The sequence below is a fragment of the Ranitomeya imitator genome, chromosome 1 (assembly GCF_032444005.1).
Source record: "Ranitomeya imitator isolate aRanImi1 chromosome 1, aRanImi1.pri, whole genome shotgun sequence".
Lineage (NCBI taxonomy): Eukaryota > Metazoa > Chordata > Amphibia > Anura > Dendrobatidae > Ranitomeya > Ranitomeya imitator.
Genome location: NC_091282.1, coordinates 18,876,647 through 18,897,877, shown reverse-complemented (window position 1 = coordinate 18,897,877; position 21,231 = coordinate 18,876,647). Strand labels below are relative to the sequence as shown.

Below are 21,231 nucleotides of genomic sequence, written 5' to 3'. Positions count from 1 at the left end.
CTCAGCAGAATGATTGACGAGCGCTGATCTCGGTGAGTCGCATATGATGGCGGATACGAGGCTTGTCAGAGGGGGGTAGAAAAGAAGCGAGGTGTGAACGTGCCCCAGAAATCAGCGACACTGACCCCGAAAATCAGACACCGGGTCATCCGACGTGTTCCGGGACCGCAGAAAAGCAACAATGTATCTATTATCTATCTATCATCTCTCATCTATTATCTGTCTTATCTATCAATTATCTGTTATCTATCATCTATATTGTATCCTCTATGTATATTATCTATCATCTATCTCTTATCTATTTATTTTCTATTATCTATCTATTTATCTATTATCTATCTATTATCTAATTTTATATCTATCATCTATCCATTATTATTTATCTATCATTTATTATCTATCTTATCTTTCTATTATCTATCATCCATTATCTATCTCTTATCTATTCATCATCTATCTATCTATTATTTATCTCTATTATCTATTTATTATCTATCGTCTATCTATTATCAATCTATCTATTATCTATCTATCTATTATCTAGCTATTATCTATCATCCATCTCTTATCTATTATCTATCTATTATATTATCTATTATCTATCTATTATCATCTATCTATTTATTTATCTATTATCTATTACATATTATCTATCAACTATTATCTTTCTATTAATCTATTATTTGTCTATTATCTATCTATCTATTATCTATCTTTATCTATTATCTATCTATCTATCTATCATCTATCTATTATCTATCTATCTATTATCTATCTATTATCTATCTATCTATTATCTATCTATTATCTATCTATCTATTATCTATCTATCTATTATCTATCTATCTATCTATTATCTATCTATCTATTATCTATCTATCTATCTATTATCTATCTATCTATTATCTATCTATCTATTATCTATCTATCTATTATCTATCTATCTATTATCTATCTATCTATCTATCTATCTATTATCTATCTTTATCTATTATCTATCTTTATCTATCTATTATCTATCTATCTATCTATCTATCTATTATCTAGCTATCTATTATCTATCTTTATCTATTATCTATCTTTATCTATTATCTATCTATCTATTATCTATCTATCTATTATCTATCTATCTATTATCTATCTATTATCTATCTTTTATCTATTATCTATCTATTATCTATCTATCTATTATCTATCTATCTATTATCTATCTATTATCTATCTTTTATCTATCTATCTATCTATCTATCTTTTATCTATCTATTATCTATCTATCTATTATCTATCTATCTTTTATCTATCTATTATCTATCTTTTATCTATCTATTATCTATCTATCTATTATCTATCTTTTATCTATCTATTATCTATCTATATATTATCTATCTATTATCTATCTATCTTTTATCTATCTATTATCTATCTATCTTTTATCTATCTATTATCTATCTATGATCCATCTATCTCCAGTTGCTATTTCCCGAGTTCATGGCCTCGTTGTTTCTCGGCTTTCGGACCCCACGATGGGGGCATTTATTGAAGGGCAGCTGCGGTTCTTCTTCTCTGGCATTCGCTGCCGGTAATTTGTGATGGATTCGGTCACTGACAGACAGCAGAGATCCTGACAGGCAGAATGTCTATTCCCATCCGCCGTCATTGTGTGCGTTCGGCCTATGGAATCAGTTGCGCAGGCTGTGTTTGGGGGGCAGGGCTCAGGGCGGGGGGCATTTCTTGTCACCCCCCCCCCCCCAGCGCATCTTTATAACTTACATTAGGATGCTCCTTGTATCACGCGGATCACACATAATTATTATACTCTACTCACAGCCGGAGCTGCAGCGACAGTGCTGCTGTACTGTTAGCTCTCAGGCGCAGTGCATTGAGCGCAGTGCTGCCCCGCTGTGGTGCTTTGTGGGAGGTGCATCTGAGCGGTGTGCGGCGGCTCTTCCTCCCCAGTATCTGTAGGGTCTTCCGTCTCGCCGCCCCCCAGTCTTGTGTCCCTAATCCCGGGGATTACTGGAGTAATGGCACAGTGAGTGCGGGGTCCTGGAGCCGTCCGTGCCCTGAGCAGCAGCGCATCACATTATGAGGGGATTTGTGGTGGGGCTGAAGGGGCCGGGCGCTTTACGGGGCTCCAGGGTCCGTCCCGTTAATGGCGTCACTTATTAGGCCGGGTTCACACCTGCAGGTGCAGAAGACGGCAGCGCTCGTCGCCACAGACACAGCACACGACGGCGTCCGGCTCCTTCTGTGCCCTCACGGGTGTCAGCGCGGTGGACGGTCCCAGCTGCCGGCTGCGGAGGCCGAGAGTCGTCTACAGGACCAATCCCAAAGTTCCAGAAATATCCGACATGGAAATGTCCTTTAAGCCCAATATCCGGTGCAGGGTGTCCGGGCTTATCATGATGTCACTGTCAGCACCCCGACATTCTACATGGGAGACCCAGCGTCAGCCAGGAAAGGGGGAGCCTGTTCAATTTCACCTTTGAGGTTAATGAGAAAAAGGGAGCTCTCAGCCATCCCCCTGTGATCTGGGCGAAGCACTCCGATCCTGAGCGCCCACTCCGCAGCCCCCACTCCGCAGCCCCTGCTCCAGAGCCCCTACTCTTCAGCCCCCTGCTCCAGAGCTCCTACTCTTCAGCCCCCTGCTCCAGAGCTCCTACTCCTGAGCGCCCACTCCGCAGCCCCTGCTCCAGAGCCCCTACTCTTCAGCCCCCTGCTCCAGAGCCCCTACTCTTCAGCCCCCTGCTCCAGAGCCCCTACTCTTCAGCCCCCTGCTCCAGAGCTCCTACTCCTGAGCCCCCACTCCGCAGCCCCCACTTCGCAGCCCCTGCTCCGCATCCCCTGCTCCGGAACCCCTACTCTTCAGCCCCCTGCTCCAGAGCTCCTACTCCTGAGCCCCCACTCCGCAGCCCCAACTCCGCATCCCCCACTCTGCATCCCCTGCTCCGCATCCCCTGCTCCGGAACCCCTACTCTTCAACCCCCTGCTCCAGAGCTCCTACTCCTGAGCCCACCACTCCAGAGCCCCCACTCCGGGACACTTACTCTTCAGCCCCCTGCTCCAGAGCTCCTACTCCTGAGCCCACCACTCCAGAGCCCCCACTCCGGAACCCCTACTCTTCAGCCCCCTGATCCAGAGCTCCTACTCCTGAGCCCACCACTCCAGAGCCCCCACTCCGGGACACTTACTCTTCAGCCCCCTGCTCCAGAGCTCCTACTCCTGAGCCCACCACTCCAGAGCCCCCACTCCGGAACCCCTACTCTTCAGCCCCCTGATCCAGAGCTCCTACTCCTGAGCCCACCACTCCAGAGCCCCCACTCCGGGACACTTACTCTTCAGCCCCCTGCTCCAGAGCTCCTACTCCTGAGCCCACCACTCCAGAGCCCCCACTCCGGAACCCCTACTCTTCAGCCCCCTGCTCCAGAGCTCCTACTCCTGAGCCCACCACTCCAGAGCCCCCACTCCGGAACCCCTACTCTTCAGCCCCCACTCCTGAGCCCACAACTCCAGAGCCCCCACTCCGGAACCCCTACTCTTCAGCCCCCTGCTCCAGAGCTCCTACTCCTGAGCCCACCACTCCAGAGCTACCGCTCTGGAACCCCTACTCTTCAACCCCCTGCTCCAGAGCTTCTACTCCTGAGCCCACCACTCCGGAGCCCCCACTCCGGAACCCCTACTCTTCAGCCCCCTGCTTCAGAGCTTCTACTCTTGAGCCCACCACTCCACAGCCCCACTCCGGAACCCATACTCTTCAGCCCCCTGCTCCAGAGCTCCTACTCCTGAGCCCACCACTCCACAACCTCACTCCGGAACCCCTACTCTTCAGCCCCCTGCTCCAGAGCTCCTACTCCTGAGCCCACCACTCCAGAGCCCCCACTCCGGAACCCCTACTCTTCAGCCCCCTGCTCCAGAGCCCCCACTACTGAGCCCACAACTCCAGAGCCCCCACTCCGGAACCCCTACTCTTCAGCCCCCTGCTCCAGAGCTCCTACTCCTGAGCCCACCACTCCAGAGCCCCCACTCCGGAACCCCTGCTCTTCAACCCCCTGCTCCAGAGCTTCTACTCCTGAGCCCACCACTCCAGAGCTACCGCTCTGGAACCCCTACTCTTCAGCCCCCTGCTCCAGAGCTTCTGCTCCTGAGCCCACCACTCCAGAGCCCCCACTCCAGAACCCCTACTCTTCAGCCCCCTGCTCCAGAGCTTCTATTCCTGAGCCCACCACTCCACAGCCCCACTCCGGAACCCATACTCTCCAGCCCCCTGCTCCAGAGCTCCTACTCCTGAGCCCACCACTCCACAGCCCCACTCCGGAACCCATACTCTCCAGCCCCCTGCTCCAGAGCTCCTACTCCTGAGCCCACCACTCCACAGCCTCACTCCGGAACCCCTACTCTTCAGCCCCCTGCTCCAGAGCTCCTACTCCTGAGCCCACCACTCCAGAGCCCCCACTCCGGAACCCCTACTCTTCAGCCCCCTGCTCCAGAGCCCCCACTCCTGAGCCCACAACTCCAGAGCCCCCACTCCGGAACCCCTACTCTTCAGCCCCCTGCTCCAGAGCTCCTACTCCTGAGCCCACCACTCCAGAGCCCCCACTCCGGAACCCCTACTCTTCAGCCCCCTGCTCCAGAGCCCCCACTCCGGAACCCCTACTCTTCAGCCCCCTGCTCCAGAGCTCCTACTCCAGAGTTACCACTTTGGAACCCCTACTCTTCAGCCCCCTGCTCCAGAGCTTCTACTCCTGAGCCCACCACTCCAGAGCTACCGCTCTGGAACCCCTACTCTTCAGCCCCCTGCTCCAGAGCTTCTACTCCTGAGCCCACCACTCCAGAGCTACCGCTCTGGAACCCCTACTCTTCAGCCCCCTGCTCCAGAGCTTCTACTCCTGAGCCCACCACTCCAGAGCCCCCACTCCGGAACCCCTACTCTTCAGCCCCCTGCTCCAGAGCTTCTATTCCTGAGCCCACCACTCCACAGCCCCACTCCGGAACCCATACTCTTCAGCCCCCTGCTCCAGAGCTCCTACTCCTGAGCCCACCACTCCACAGCCTCACTCCGGAACTCCTACTCTTCAGCCCCCTGCTCCAGAGCTCCTACTCCTGAGCCCACCACTCCAGAGCCCCCACTCCGGAACCCCTACTCTTCAGCCCCCTGCTCCAGAGCCCCCACTCCTGAGCCCACAACTCCAGAGCCCCCACTCCGGAACCCCTACTTTTCAGCCCCCTGCTCCAGAGCTCCTACTCCTGAGCCCACCACTCCAGAGCTACCGCTCTGGAACCCCTACTCTTCAGCCCCCTGCTCCAGAGCTTCTACTCCTGAGCCCACCACTCCAGAGCCCCCACTCCGGAACCCCTACTCTTCAACCCCCTGCTCCAGAGCTTCTACTCCTGAGCCCACCACTCCAGAGCTACCGCTCTGGAACCCCTACTCTTCAGCCCCCTGCTCCAGAGCTTCTACTCCTGAGCCCACCACTCCAGAGCCCCCACTCCAGAACCCCTACTCTTCAGCCCCCTGCTCCAGAGCTTCTATTCCTGAGCCCACCACTCCACAGCCCCACTCCGGAACCTATACTCTTCAGCCCCCTGCTCCAGAGCTCCTACTCCTGAGCCCACCACTCCACAGCCTCACTCCGGAACCCCTACTCTTCAGCCCCCTGCTCCAGAGCTCCTACTCCTGAGCCCACCACTCCAGAGCCCCCACTCCGGAACCCCTACTCTTCAGCCCCCTGCTCCAGAGCTTCTATTCCTGAGCCCACCACTCCACAGCCCCACTCCGGAACCCCTACTCTTCAACCCCCTGCTCCAGAGCTCCTACTCCTGAGCCCACCACTCCAGAGCCCTTGCTCCGGATCCCCTACTGTCACAGCTCCCTGCGCCCAGACTGTAACATATCATCCCCTCATCCAGATCAACAAACTAAACCTGTCAAAAACTGAACTCCTCGTGTTCTCTCCCTCTACTAACCTACCTTTGCCTGACATTGCCATCTCCGTGTGCGGTTCCTCCATTACTCCAAAGCAACATGCCCGCTGCCTTGGGGTCATCCTTGATTCCGAGCTTTCATTCACCCCCTACATCCGATCACTGGCTCGCTCTTCTTATCTACACCTCAAAAACATTTCTAGAATTCGCCCTTTTCTTACTTTCGACTCTGCAAAAACTCTGACTGTTTCACTTATTCATTCTCGTCTGGACTATTGTAACTCTCTACTAATCGGCCTCCCTCTTACCAAACTCTCCCCGCTCCAATCTGTCCTGAATGCTGCAGCCAGGATCATATTCCTCACCAACCGTTACACCGATGCCTCTACCCTGTGCCAGTCATTACACTGGTTACCCATCCACTCCAGAATCCAGTACAAAACTACTACCCTCATCCACAATGCACTCCATGGCTCTGCACCACCCTACATCTCCTCTCTGGTCTCAGTCTACCACCCTACCCGTGCCCTCCGCTCCGCTAATGACCTCAGGTTAGCATCCTCAATAATCAGAACCTCCCACTCCCGTCTCCAAGACTTTACACGTGCTGCGCCGATTCTTTGGAATGCACTACCTAGGTTAATATGATTAATCCCCACAGTTTTAAGCTTGGCCTAAAAACTAATTTGTTCAGACTGGCCTACCGCCTCAATGCATTAACCTAACGATCCCTGTGTGGCCTATCATAAAAAAAACAACAAAAAAAACATAATCCGGTTCCTCGCATCATGTTCTCATACACTTTATGCAGTATTAGCCCTCTGTGTCTGTACTGCTACATACTTAGGCTGATAACTGGTTCATGCAGCTTTACATGAACATCCGAGCCTTACACTATGGCCGGTCCGAATAACTATAGCATTTGTTACCACCTCTCGTGTCCCCGCGGCCGTAGTGTCACGGCTCGTCCCCGCGCCCATAGTGTCACGGCTCGTCCCCGCGGCCGGAGTGTCACAGCTCGTCCCCGCGCCTGTAGTGTCACGGCTCGTCCCCGCGCCCGTAGTGTCATGGCTCGTCCCCGCGGCCGTAGTGTCACGGCGTGGGGGCACCACTAATGACCCCACCACTGTGCTTATATTGGAGGGGTAACACTGCCAGTTCTCCCCCGCATTGTTGTGTCAGTCATCACTGCTGTCCTGTCATTCTGTTCATGAAAGAGGAGGATCAGGATGAGCTGAAGGAGGAAGGGTTAATCTGCAGATATCGGGTTCTTCTGGTCCTGAGGCCACATAATTGTGTCTACACCTCCATGCTTTACACTGCAGTTATCAGTATGTCCACATGGCTGCGCATCTGCCGGCATGTTGTGCTCTGGGACCTGGGATCTCTGATATAAATATCACATGTGCCCCTCTATTGATCGCCTCAGTATAGGTGAGAGCATCCTGTACTATGAAGTTTTGGCCCCTTAGAGACATCCTCCAGCATCATGTGTACTGGGACTGTTCTTCATGTACACTGGTGGTCTTCTCCCATCACCCCCTTGCAGTTGTCATGTGTGTCCTTTTCTCTCTGTCATCTCCTGCACGGTGGCCTCAGTACTATTGCTTGAAGTTCTAGTTTCTTGAAGGCCTTCTCCAGCATCATGTGTACTGGGACTGTTCTTCATGTACACTGGTGGTCTTCTCCCATCACCCCCTTGCAGTTGTCGTCTGTGCCTCTTTCGCTCATTGTCACCTCCTGCATTGTGACCTCAGTAGCCGTAAGAGCTTCCCGTGAGATGAGTTTCTGGTCTTACCGACGTCCATCTTGCGTCTTGTCTTCTGGGACTGTTCTTCTGGACAGTGGTGGTCTCCTCCTGGCCCCCCACATATAGATGCATTGTGGGTGAGGGGATGTCGGGAGTATCTGGGGGAATCTGCATAAAACCTGTTACCTGTATTATGAATAATACATAATGTGTGGATGTGGCTTGCGTGGCAGCGGCAGTGCTGGGGTTAATGGGCAGAGATCCTGCGCGCCTCTTATTGACATTCCTTTCGCTTCTCTCTTATTAAAACCTCAGAAAGTCTTATTTTGGAATCCGCTGGAGAATGCTGCACCCGTCCGCATCCATTAGGCTAATATCGGGTGAGCGCGTCCAGACGTCTGTATAAGCCAAGGCGCGATTAACCCATCAGGGCCCGGGATGTGATAACGGGGAGACTCCTGGGGGGCACACGTTACTGTCTGTAGGGCAGCGGGGGCCTCCACACTGACAATCAGTAGTAATGCACTCACAGAAAACCCCATACTTTATACTGCAGGCGTGCCCGGGGTATCAGGTGTTATGAAAGGCAATTCAGAATCACAATGGACATGGAGGTCAGAGCACATACAGTGAACTGACAATAACCCAAAATAATAGAACGAGCTCTGAGACGTGGGAACTCTGCAGACCGCAATCCCTAAGCCTATCAAACCACACTAAAGGTAGCCGTGGAGCGCTCCTGACCAGAACCTAGGCGCCTCGTCACAGCCTGAGAAACTAGCTAATCCTGAAGATAGAAAAATAAGCCTACCTTGCCTCAGAGAAATTCCCCAAAGGAAAAGGCAGCCCCCCACATATAATGACTGTGAGTAAGATGAAAACACAAACATAGAGATGAAACAGATTTAGCAAAGTGAGGCCCGACTAGCTGAACAGAACGAGGATAGGGAAGATAACTTTGCGGTCAGCACAAAAACCTATAAAAAACCACGCAGAAGGGACAAAAAGACCCTCCGCACCGACTAACGGTACGGAGGTGGTCCCTCTGCGTCTCAGAGCTTCCAGCAGGCGAGAAAAACCAATAAAGCAAGCTGGACAGAAAAATAGCAACAAAATAACATAAGCAAAACTTAGCTTTGCAGAGCAGCAGGCCACAGGAATGATCCAGGGAAAAAACAAGTCCCACACTGAAACATTGACAGGAAGCATAGATCAAAGCATCAGGTGGAGTTAAGTAGAGAAGAAGCTAACGAGCTCACCAGATCACCTGAGGGAGGAAACTCAGAAGCTGCAGTACCACTTTCCTCCACAAACGGAAGATCCCAGAGAGAATCAGCCGAAGTACCACTTGTGACCACAGGAGTGAACTCTGCCACAGAATTCACAACAATCAGGGATATAGATCAGTCAGTGGATATAAAAAGTCTACACACCCCGATGTATGGCGCCCTCTTCAGGTCACTGCAGATTGTTCCTTAGGTTCAGGTCTGGACTTGTGCAGGATTATTCCAGAACTTCCCTCTTACTAAACTCTCCCCTCTCCAATCCATCCTCAATGCAGCAGCCAGGATCATATTCCTCACCAACCGTTACACCGATGCCTCCACCCTGTGCCAGTCATTACACTGGTTACCCATCCTATACAGGGTCCAATATAAACTTATCACTCTCACCAACAAAGCGCTCCATGGCTCAGCACCACCATACATCTCTTAATCTCAGTCTACCACCCTACCCATGCCCTCCACGGATCAGCACCACCTACATCTCCTCCCTTGTCTCAGTTTACCACCCTACCCACTCTCTTCACAGTTCTGCACACCCCCTGCATCTCCTCCTCATCCCTGTCTACCACCCTACCCGTGCCCTCCACGGTTCAGCACCACCCTACATCTCCTCCTCGTCTCAGTCTACCACCCTACCCGTGCCCTCCACGGTCCAGCACTACCTACATCTCATCATCTCAGTTTACCACCCTACCCGTGCCCTCCACGGTTCAGCACCACCCTATATCTCCTCCTCGTCTCAGTCTACCTTCCTACCCGTGCCCTCCATGGCTCAGTACCACCTACATCTCCTCCTCTTCTCAGTCTACCACCCTACCCATGCCCTCCACGATTCAGCACCACCTACATCTCCTCTTCTCAGTCTACCACCCTGCCCGTGCCCTCCACAGTTCAGCACCACCCAACATCTCCTCCTCGTCTGTCTACCACCCTACCTGTGCCCTCCACGGTTCAGCACCACCCTACATCTCCTCCTCGTCTCAGTCTACCTCCCTACCCGTGCCCTCCACGGTTCAGCACCACCCTACATCTCCTCTTTGAACTGTCCATTATTCCCTCCACCTTTACTAAAGCCCCAGCTCCAGGTGCTAAACACAGCCGCAGAGCACAATTCTGCCTCCACCATGCCTTACTGTGGGGATGGTAATCTTCTGGTAACGACCGCTGTTGGCTTTGTCCCAAACATACCAAAAAGTTCCCCATCTGTCTCATCAGACATAACATGTTTTCATGCTTTTGGCAGATGTGATGGAGGTTTTGGCAGAATATAGCCGAGCTTGAATGTTCTTCTTTGTAAGAAAAAGCTTCCATCTTACTCCTTACCTCACAGTCCGAACATATGAAGAATAGAAGAGATTTTTGTCACATGCAGAACACAACCAGGACTGGTGAGAAATTCCTGCAGCTCCTTTAATGTTACCGTTGGGCCTTTAGCAGTCTGTTTTCATCAATGTTTGAGGAACGTCCAGTTTTAGCTAATATCACTGTTGTGCCACATTTCAGCTCATGCTTGTTGATGTCTTCACAGCATGCATGCTCTAATGTTTGGGAAGTGTTTTTTTTCCCTTCTCCTGACTGACAACTTTCCACAATGAGATCCTTTGCTGTGTTGTCAGCTGTTTACAACCAGAAACTGTCAGGAGAACCCTCCTAGCACAGCAACACTTTCTCTGGGTTAATCAGGATAGCTGTGAATTGCGGCTGCCGAACACTGACTACTATGTAACATGGGGGAAACAAGACTCACATCCCCAATTATAAGAGGGTTCTCACACTTATGCAACCACAGTATTGTAGTTTTGTTTTTTTATTTCCTCCTCTCAAAATTTATTTATTTTTCTGCACTGATTCCTCAGCTGCAGACTGTCAGTGTGACCTTTCCAATGCGACACTTTCATTTCTTCTTTTCAGTTGTGTTTGCTTATGTCTCTCCTGTACATGTTCTGCCGCCGTCTCTCCTGTACATGTTCTGTCGCCGCCGTCTCTCCTGTACATGTTCTGCCGCCGTCTCTCCTGTACATGTTCTGCCGCCGTCTCTCCTGTACATGTTCTGCCGCCGTCTCTCCTGTACATGTTCTGCCGCCGTCTCTACTGTACATGTTCTGCTGCTGCCGTCTCTCCTGTACATGTTCTGCCGCCGCCGTCTCTCCTGTACATGTTCTGTCGCCGCTGTCTCTCCTGTACATGTTCTGCCGCCGTCTCTCCAGTACATGTTCTGCCGCCGTATCTCCTGTACATGTTCTGCCGCCGTCTCTACTGTACATGTTCTGCTGCTGCCGTCTCTCCTGTACATGTTCTGCCGCCGTCTCTCCTGTACATGTTCTGTCGCCGCTGTCTCTCCTGTACATGTTCTGCCGCCGCCGTCTCTCCTGTACATGTTCTGCCGCCGCCGTCTCTCCTGTACATGTTCTGTCACCGCCGTCTCTCCAGTACATGTTCTGCCGCCGTCTATCCTGTACATGTTCTGCCGCCGTCTCTCCTGTACATGTTCTGCCGCCGTCTCTCTTGTACATGTTCTGCCACCGCCGTCTCTCCAGTACATGTTCTGCCGCCGTCTCTCCAGTACATGTTCTGCCGCCGCTGTCTCTCCTGTACATGTTCTGCCACCGCCGTCTCTCCTGTACATGTTCTGCCGCCGTCTCTCCTGTACATGTTCTGCCGCCGTCTCTCCTGTACATGTTCTGCCGCCGTCTCTCCTGTACATGTTCTGCCGCCGTCTCTCCTGTACATGTTCTGCCGCCGCCGTCTCTCCTGTACATGTTCTGCCGCCGCCGTCTCTTCTGTACATGTTCTGCCGCCGCCGTCTCTCCTGTACATGTTCTGCCGCCGTCGTCTCTCCTGTACATGTTCTGCCGCCGCCGTCTCTCCTGTACATGTTCTGCCGCCGCCGTCTCTTCTGTACATGTTCTGCCGCCGCCGTCTCTCCTGTACATGTTCTGCCGCCGCCGTCTCTCCTGTACATGTTCTGCCGCCGCCGTCTCTCCTGTACATGTTCTGCCGCCGCCGTCTCTCCTGTACATGTTCTGCCGCCGCCGTCTCTCCTGTACATGTTCTGCCGCCGCCGTCTCTCCTGTACATGTTCTGCCGCCGCCGTCTCTCCTGTACATGTTCTGCCGCCGCCGTCTCTCCTGTACATGTTCTGCAGCCGCCGTCTCTCCTGTACATGTTCTGCCGCCGCCGTCTCTCCTGTACATGTTCTGCCGCCGCCGTCTCTCCTGTACATGTTCTGCCGCCGCCGTCTCTCCTGTACATGTTCTGCCGCCGCCGTCTCTCCTGTACATGTTCTGCCGCCGCCGTCTCTCCTGTACATGTTCTGCCGCCGCCGTCTCTCCTGTACATGTTCTGCCGCCGCCGTCTCTCCTGTACATGTTCTGCCGCCGCCGTCTCTCCTGTACATGTTCTGCCGCCGCCGTCTCTCCTGTACATGTTCTGCCGCCGCCGTCTCTCCTGTACATGTTCTGCCGCCGCCGTCTCTCCTGTACATGTTCTGCCGCCGCCGTCTCTCCTGTACATGTTCTGCCGCCGCCGTCTCTCCTGTACATGTTCTGCCGCCGCCGTCTCTCCTGTACATGTTCTGCCGCCGCCGTCTCTCCTGTACATGTTCTGCTGCCGCCGTCTCTCCTGTACATGTTCTGCCGCCGCCGTCTCTCCTGTACATGTTCTGCTGCCGCCGTCTCTCCTGTACATGTTCTGCCGCCGTCTCTCCTGTACATGTTCTGCCGCCGCCGTCTCTCCTGTACATGTTCTGCCGCCGCCGTCTCTCCTGTACATGTTCTGCCGCCGCCGTCTCTCCTGTACATGTTCTGCCGCCGCCGTCTCTCCTGTACATGTTCTGCCGCCGCCGTCTCTCCTGTACATGTTCTGCCGCCGCCGTCTCTCCTGTACATGTTCTGCTGCCGCCGTCTCTCCTGTACATGTTCTGCCGCCGCCGTCTCTCCTGTACATGTTCTGCTGCCGCCGTCTCTCCTGTACATGTTCTGCCGCCGCCGTCTCTCCTGTACATGTTCTGCCGCCGCCGTCTCTCCTGTACATGTTCTGCTGCCGCCGTCTCTCCTGTACATGTTCTGCCGCCGCCGTCTCTCCTGTACATGTTCTGCTGCCGCCGTCTCTCCTGTACATGTTCTGCCGCCGCCGTCTCTCCTGTACATGTTCTGCTGCCGCCGTCTCTCCTGTACATGTTCTGCTGCCGCCGTCTCTCCTGTACATGTTCTGCCGCCGCCGTCTCTCCTGTACATGTTCTGCTGCCGCCGTCTCTCCTGTACATGTTCTGCCGCCGCCGTCTCTCCTGTACATGTTCTGCTGCCGCCGTCTCTCCTGTACATGTTCTGCTGCCGCCGTCTCTCCTGTACATGTTCTGCCGCCGTCTCTACTGTACATGTTCTGCCGCCGCCGTCTCTCCTGTACATGTTCTGCCGCCGTCTCTCCTGTACATGTTCTGCTGTCGTCTCTCCTGTACATGTTCTGCCGCCGTCTCTCCTGTACATGTTCTGCCGCCGTCTCTCCTGTACATGTTCTGCTGTCGTCTCTCCTGTACATGTTCTGCCGCCGCCGTCTCTCCTGTACATGTTCTGCCGTCGTCTCTCCTGTACATGTTCTGCCGCCGCCGTCTCTCCTGTACATGTTCTGCCGCCGTCTCTCCTGTACATGTTCTGCTGTCATCTCTCCTGTACATGTTCTGCCGCCGTCTCTCCTGTACATGTTCTGCCGTCGCCGTCTCTTCTGTACATGTTCTGCTGTCGTCTCTCCTGTACATGTTCTTTCGTCGTCTCTCCTGTACATGTTCTGCTGTCGTCTCTCCTGTACATGTTCTTTCGTCGTCTCTCCTGTACATGTTCTGCTGCCGTCTCTCCTGTACATGTTCTGTCGCCGCCGTCTCTCCTGTACATGTTCTGCTGCCGTCTCTCCTGTACATGTTCTGCAGTCGCCGTCTCTCCTGTACATGTTCTGCTGCCGCCGTCTCTCCTGTACATGTTCTGCCGCCGTCTCTCCTGTACATGTTCTGCTGTCGTCTCTCCTGTACATGTTCTGCCGCCGTCTCTCCTGTACATGTTCTGCCGCCGTCTCTCCTGTACATGTTCTGCCGCCGCCGTCTCTCCTGTACATGTTCTGCTGTCGTCTCTCCTGTACATGTTCTGCCGCCGTCTCTCCTGTACATGTTCTGCCGCCGTCTCTCCTGTACATGTTCTGCCGTCGCCGTCTCTCCTGTACATGTTCTGCCGCCGTCTCTCCTGTACATGTTCTGCCGCCGTCTCTCCTGTACATGTTCTGCCGTCGCCGTCTCTCCTGTACATGTTCTGCCGCCGCCGTCTCTCCTGTACATGTTCTGCCGTCGCCGTCTCTCCTGTACATGTTCTGTCGCCGCCGTCTCTCCTGTACATGTTCTGCCGTCGCCGCTCCTGTGGAGATGCTGAATGTGAAGTGTTGTTTCATGGTGACTACATTGATGGGGATTTTGGGGATGCCAAGGGGTAATGGTTCTTACTGCAGAGATAATAAGGACCCCCGATACTGTGTACCCCAATGCCATCCACCCAAATAACAGTAAAGAGGATGCCCCAATACTAACCTTGTGAAGAAGCCCCAATACCCATCACAATCCACATGCTCCACTGCCAGCTGTAGTGCTGGTGCCCACCTTAGCCCTTGAGTGCCTCGTTACTGACCACTCCGGGGGCCACCCAGCTTTCTAGGACACACGTCTAATGAAAGAAATGGCTGAACAGACCGTGAGGGCGTGTAGGTGATGGATGCCTCCTGCAGATTGTATCTCCAGGGGGATAATACCTATGGAGCCTGTTTGAGAAGACCAAATGTATTAATGACCAGAGAGTGGGGCCCCTGGGGTAGACTTTGTATTGGGGCCCACTGTGGGGATGATTTGGGGTCAAGGTCGATCTGGGAGACGCAGTGGTAGAATTATCCCCCCCCCCCCGGTCTCATGTCCTCGGTTCGTTGCCATCTCCGCTCACACGTCGGATCATCTGTCTCCGTCCTGCGGGCCCGGGCCGGCGGGGCCACTTGTAAATGAAGTGCGAAGAACGTGAGCGGTGACGGTTTTGACGCGCGGCGCCTGAGGAATGCGCAGAACGAGCCGAGTCGTGTCAGGTACTTCCCGGCGTCGCTGCCCCCCGGAGTATCTGCTACCTGGTGACACCTGATGGGCTGTCCGGGTCGGGGCCGCAGCCGACAGCTCGCGGGGAATGGACCCATTATAGAGATGTCAGGCTGGTGTGGAGACACTAAGTTCTGCCCCACTGCACAGACTGCTGCTTTCTAATAGACTTGGTGCTTCCTCACCATTTCCTACATCTCTGCTTGCTGTCAGTGAATGAGAACCCACCAGCATCGAATATTTCTCACCTGATACATTGTAGCAGAAAGTTTGGTGCTGTCTTCATGGTGTCAACGTAATATCAGTAGTATACGCTTACTGGCGAGTGCCATTGGACATGCTGACGGTTTCCACTTGGCAGGATGCTGTAATCACATATGGACCCATACTACAGATCCGATGAGACTTACTATGCCGCCAAACACTTGTAGGGGTGCGGTATTATGGGGTGTGCTCAGCAGTGCAGGCGGTGAGGCCTCCTCTTACATGACAGTGTTATTATCTGCTGTCTTTCTCCAGCAGTCGCCTGGTCCAACCCAGACCACTATCCGGAGCCCCCTCCCCGCTGTCAGTAACATGAACCACGGATACAGTGTGGCCCCCAGCAGCCTCCACCTAATGCTGCGCTTTGTGTCCCCCCAAAACAGATGGCAAATCCGCTGACCCCAGCCTGCTGCCTGCTGCTCGCCACCTCCATGATGGTCTGCGCTCAGAGACACGCTGACGGTAAGTGCTGCCATTATTATCAGCCGCAGTGTGCAGTGTCGCTGTATTATAGTAGTTATATTCTTGTACATAGGGGGCAGTATTATAGTAGTTATATTCTTGTACATAGGAGCAGTATTATAGTAGTTATATTCTTGTACATGGGGGCAGTATTATAGTAGTTATATTCTTGTACATAGGGGCAGTATTATAGTAGTTATATTCTTGTATATAGGGGCAGTATTATAGTACTTATATTCTTGTACATAGGGGAAGTATTATAGTAGTTATATTCTTGTACATAGGAGCAGTATTATAGTAGTTATATTCTTGTACATAGGAGCAGTATTATAGTAGTTATATTCTTGTATATAGGGGCAGTATTATAGTACTTATATTCTTGTACATAGGGGGCAGTATTATAGTAGTTATATTCTTGTACATGGGGGCAGTATTATAGTAGTTATATTCTTGTACATAGGAGCAGTATTATAGTAGTTATATTCTTGTACATAGGGGGCAGTATTATAGTAGTTATATTCTTGCACATAGGGAGCAGTATTACAGTAGTTATATTCTTGTACATAGGAGCAGTATTATAGTAGTTATATTCTTGTACATAGGAGCAGTATTATAGTAGTTATATTCTTGTACATAGGGGGCAGTATTATAGTAGTTATATTCTTGTACATAGGAGCAGTATTATAGTAGTTATATTCTTGTACATGGGGGCAGTATTATAGTAGTTATATTCCTGTACATAGGAGCAGTATTATAGTAGTTATATTCTTATACATGGGGGCAGTATTATAGTAGTTATATTCCTGTACATAGGAGCAGTATTATAGTAGTTATATTCTTGTACATAGGGGGCAGTATTATAGTAGATATATTCTTGTACATAGGAGCAGTATTATAGTAGTTACATTCTTGTACATAGGAGCGGTATTATAGTAGTTATATTCTTGTACATGGGGGCAGTATTATAGTAGTTATATTCCTGTACATAGGAGCAGTATTATAGTAGTTATATTCTTGTACATGGGGGCAGTATTATAGTAGTTATATTCCTGTACATAGGAGCAGTATTATAGTAGTTATATTCTTGTACATGGGGGCAGTATTATAGTAGTTATATTCCTGTACATAGGAGCAGTATTATAGTAGTTATATTCTTGTACATAGGGGCAGTATTATAGTAGTTATATGCTTGTATATAGGAGCAGTATTATAGTAGTTATATTCTTGTACATAGGAGCAGTATTATAGTAGTTACATTCTTGTACATAGGAGCAGTATTATAGTAGTTATATTCTTGTACATAGGAGCAGTATTATAGTAGTTATATTCTTGTACATAGGGGCAGTATTATAGTAGTTATATTCTTGTACATAGGAGCAGTATTATAGTAGTTATATTCTTGTACATAGGGGGCAGTATTATAGTAGATATATTCTTGTACATAGGGGCAGTATTATAGTAGTTATGTTCTTGTACATAGGAGCAGTATTATAGTAGTTATATTCTTGTATATAGGGGGCAGTATTATAGTAGTTATATTCCTGTACATAGGAGCAGTATTATAGTAGTTATATTCTTGTACATAGGGGCAGTATTATAGTAGTTATATTCTTATACATGGGGGCAGTATTATAGTAGTTATATTCCTGTACATAGGAGCAGTATTATAGTAGTTATATTCTTGTACATAGGGGGCAGTATTATAGTAGATATATTCTTGTACATAGGAGCAGTATTATAGTAGTTATATTCTTGTACATAGGGGGCAGTATTATAGTAGTTATATTCTTGTACATAGGAGCAGTATTATAGTAGTTATATTCTTGTACATGGGGGCAGTATTATAGTAGTTATATTCCTGTACATAGGAGCAGTATTATAGTAGTTATATTCTTATACATGGGGGCAGTATTATAGTAGTTATATTCCTGTACATAGGAGCAGTATTATAGTAGTTATATTCTTGTACATAGGGGGCAGTATTATAGTAGATATATTCTTGTACATAGGAGCAGTATTATAGTAGTTACATTCTTGTACATAGGAGCGGTATTATAGTAGTTATATTCTTGTACATGGGGGCAGTATTATAGTAGTTATATTCCTGTACATAGGAGCAGTATTATAGTAGTTATATTCTTGTACATGGGGGCAGTATTATAGTAGTTATATTCCTGTACATAGGAGCAGTATTATAGTAGTTATATTCTTGTACATAGAGGCAGTATTATAGTAGTTATATGCTTGTATATAGGAGCAGTATTATAGTAGTTATATTCTTGTACATAGGAGCAGTATTATAGTAGTTACATTCTTGTACATAGGAGCAGTATTATAGTAGTTATATTCTTGTACATAGGAGCAGTATTATAGTAGTTATATTCTTGTACATAGGGGCAGTATTATAGTAGTTATATTCTTGTACATAGGAGCAGTATTATAGTAGTTATATTCTTGTACATAGGGGGCAGTATTATAGTAGATATATTCTTGTACATAGGGGCAGTATTATAGTAGTTATGTTCTTGTACATAGGAGCAGTATTATAGTAGTTATATTCTTGTATATAGGGGGCAGTATTATAGTAGTTATATTCTTGTACATAGGAGCAGTATTATAGTAGTTATATTCTTGTAGATGGGAGCAGTATTATAGTAGTTATATTCTTGTACATAGGGGCAGTATTATAGTAGTTATGTTCTTGTACATAGGAGCAGTATTATAGTAGTTATATTCTTGTATATAGGGGGCAGTATTATATTAGTTATATTCTTGTACATAGGGGCAGTATTATAGTAGTTATATTCTTGTACATAGGAGCAGTATTATAGTAGTTATATTCTTGTACATAGGGGGCAGTATTATAGTAGATATATTCTTGTACATAGGGGCAGTATTATAGTAGTTATGTTCTTGTACATAGGAGCAGTATTATAGTAGTTATATTCTTGTACATAGAAGCAGTATTATAGTAGTTATATTCTTGTACATAGGAGCAGTATTATAGTAGTTATATTCTTGTACATCGGAGCAGTATTATAGTAGTTATATTCTTGTACAAGGAGCAGTATTATAGTAGTTATATTCTTGTACATAGGAGCAGTATTATAGTAGTTATATTCTTGTACATCGGAGCAGTATTATAGTAGTTATATTCTTGTACATAGGAGCAGTATTATAGTAGTTATATTCTTGTACATAGAAGCAGTATTATAGTAGTTATATTCTTGTACATAGGAGCAGTATTATAGTAGTTATATTCTTGTACATCGGAGCAGTATTATAGTAGTTATATTCTTGTACAAGGAGCAGTATTATAGTAGTTATATTCTTGTACATAGGAGCAGTATTATAGTAGTTATATTCTTGTACATAGGGGGCAGTATTATAGTAGATATATTCTTGTACATAGGGGCAGTATTATAGTAGTTATGTTCTTGTACATAGGAGCAGTATTATAGTACTTATATTCTTGTACATAGGAGCAGTATTATAGTAGTTATATTCTTGTACATAGGGGGCAGTATTATAGTAGATATATTCTTGTACATAGGGGCAGTATTATAGTAGTTATATTCTTGTACATAGGAGCAGTATTATAGTAGTTATATTCTTGTACATAGAAGCATTATTATAGTAGTTATATTCTTGTACATAGGAGCAGTATTATAGTAGTTATATTCTTGTACATCGGAGCAGTATTATAGTAGTTATATTCTTGTACAAGGAGCAGTATTATAGTAGTTATATTCTTGTACAAGGAACAGTATTATAGTAGTTATATTCTTGTACATAGGAGCAGTATTATAGTAGTTATATTCTTGTACATAGGGGGCAGTATTATAGTAGATATATTCTTGTACATAGGGGCAGTATTATAGTAGTTATGTTCTTGTACATAGGAGCAGTATTATAGTACTTATATTCTTGTACATAGGAGCAGTATTATAGTAGTTATATTCTTGTACATAGGGGGCAGTATTATAGTAGATATATTCTTGTACATAGGGGCAGTATTATAGTAGTTATATTCTTGTACATAGAAGCATTATTATAGTAGTTATATTCTTGTACATAGGAGCAGTATTATAGTAGTTATATTCTTGTACATCGGAGCAGTATTATAGTAGTTATATTCTTGTACAAGGAGCAGTATTATAGTAGTTATATTCTTGTACATCGGAGCAGTATTATAGTAGTTATATTCTTGTACAAGGAGCAGTATTATAGTAGTTATATTCTTGTACATAGGAGCAGTATTATAGTAGTTATATTCTTGTACATCGGAGCAGTATTATAGTAGTTATATTCTTGTACAAGGAGCAGTATTATAGTAGTTATATTCTTGTACATCGGAGCAGTATTATAGTAGTTATATTCTTGTACATCGGAGCAGTATTATAGTAGTTATATTCTTGTACATCGGAGCAGTATTATAGTAGTTATATTCTTGTACAAGGAGCAGTATTATAGTAGTTATATTCTTGTACATAGGAGCAGTATTATAGTAGTTATATTCTTGTACAAGGAGCAGTATTATAGTAGTTATATTCTTGTACATAGGAGCAGTATTATAGTAAAAAAAAAAAGGGAAGAAGCCAGCACTGCTTATGGTCAGAACGCAATAACTGAAGTGCAATTGCACATAAATTCTAACTGTATTTCAAATATGAGACATTTAGCAAACAATTGATCAATTCTTTGAGCTACCCCGCCACTTCACGGCAATCTCATAATGGGGCAGTCCTAATCTTCGTATTTTATTTACGTTGTGCCATTATGGCTTCCTGAATGTATAAAAAAAAAAAAGGACCACATTAAATGCGAACTGTACCTGGAGCAATTGTTTGCTAAATGTCTCATATTTGAAATACAGTTAGAATTTATGTGCAATTGCACTTCAGTTATTGCGTTCTGACCATAAGCAGTGCTGGCTTCTTCCCCCTTTTTTTTTGCAGTATTATAGTAGTTATATTCTTGTACATAGGAGCAGTATTATAGTAGTTATATTCTTGTATATAGGGGCAGTATTATAGTAGTTATATTCTTGTAGATGGGGGCAGTATTATAGTAGTTATATTCTTGTACATAGGAGCAGTATTATAGTAGTTATATTCTTGTACATAGGGGCAGTATTATAGTAGTTATATTCTTGTACATAGGGGGCAGTATTATAGTAGTTATATTCTTGTACATAGGAGCAGTATTATAGTAGTTATATTCTTGTATATAGGGGCAGTATTATAGTAGTTATATTCTTGTAGATGGGGGCAGTATTATAGTAGTTATATTCTTGTACATAGGGGCAGTATTATAGTAGTTATATTCTTGTACATAGGGGCAGTATTATAGTAGTTATATTCTTGTACATAGGAGCAGTATTATAGTAGTTATATTCTTGTACATAGGAGCAGTATTATAGTAGTTATATTCTT

General features: G+C 47.5%; 1 protein-coding gene across 3 annotated transcripts in view; it reads left to right on the top strand.

Annotated features, from left to right (window-relative positions):
- Positions 1–21,231, top strand: part of CNTFR (ciliary neurotrophic factor receptor) — a 614,589-nt gene that overhangs the window by 287,454 nt on the left and 305,904 nt on the right. For all 3 annotated transcript variants that reach the window (XM_069745854.1, XM_069745853.1, XM_069745852.1), the window contains exon 4: positions 15,718–15,796. In XM_069745854.1, coding sequence (XP_069601955.1) covers positions 15,718–15,796 — 79 coding nt within the window. The remainder of the gene's footprint in view (positions 1–15,717; positions 15,797–21,231) is intronic.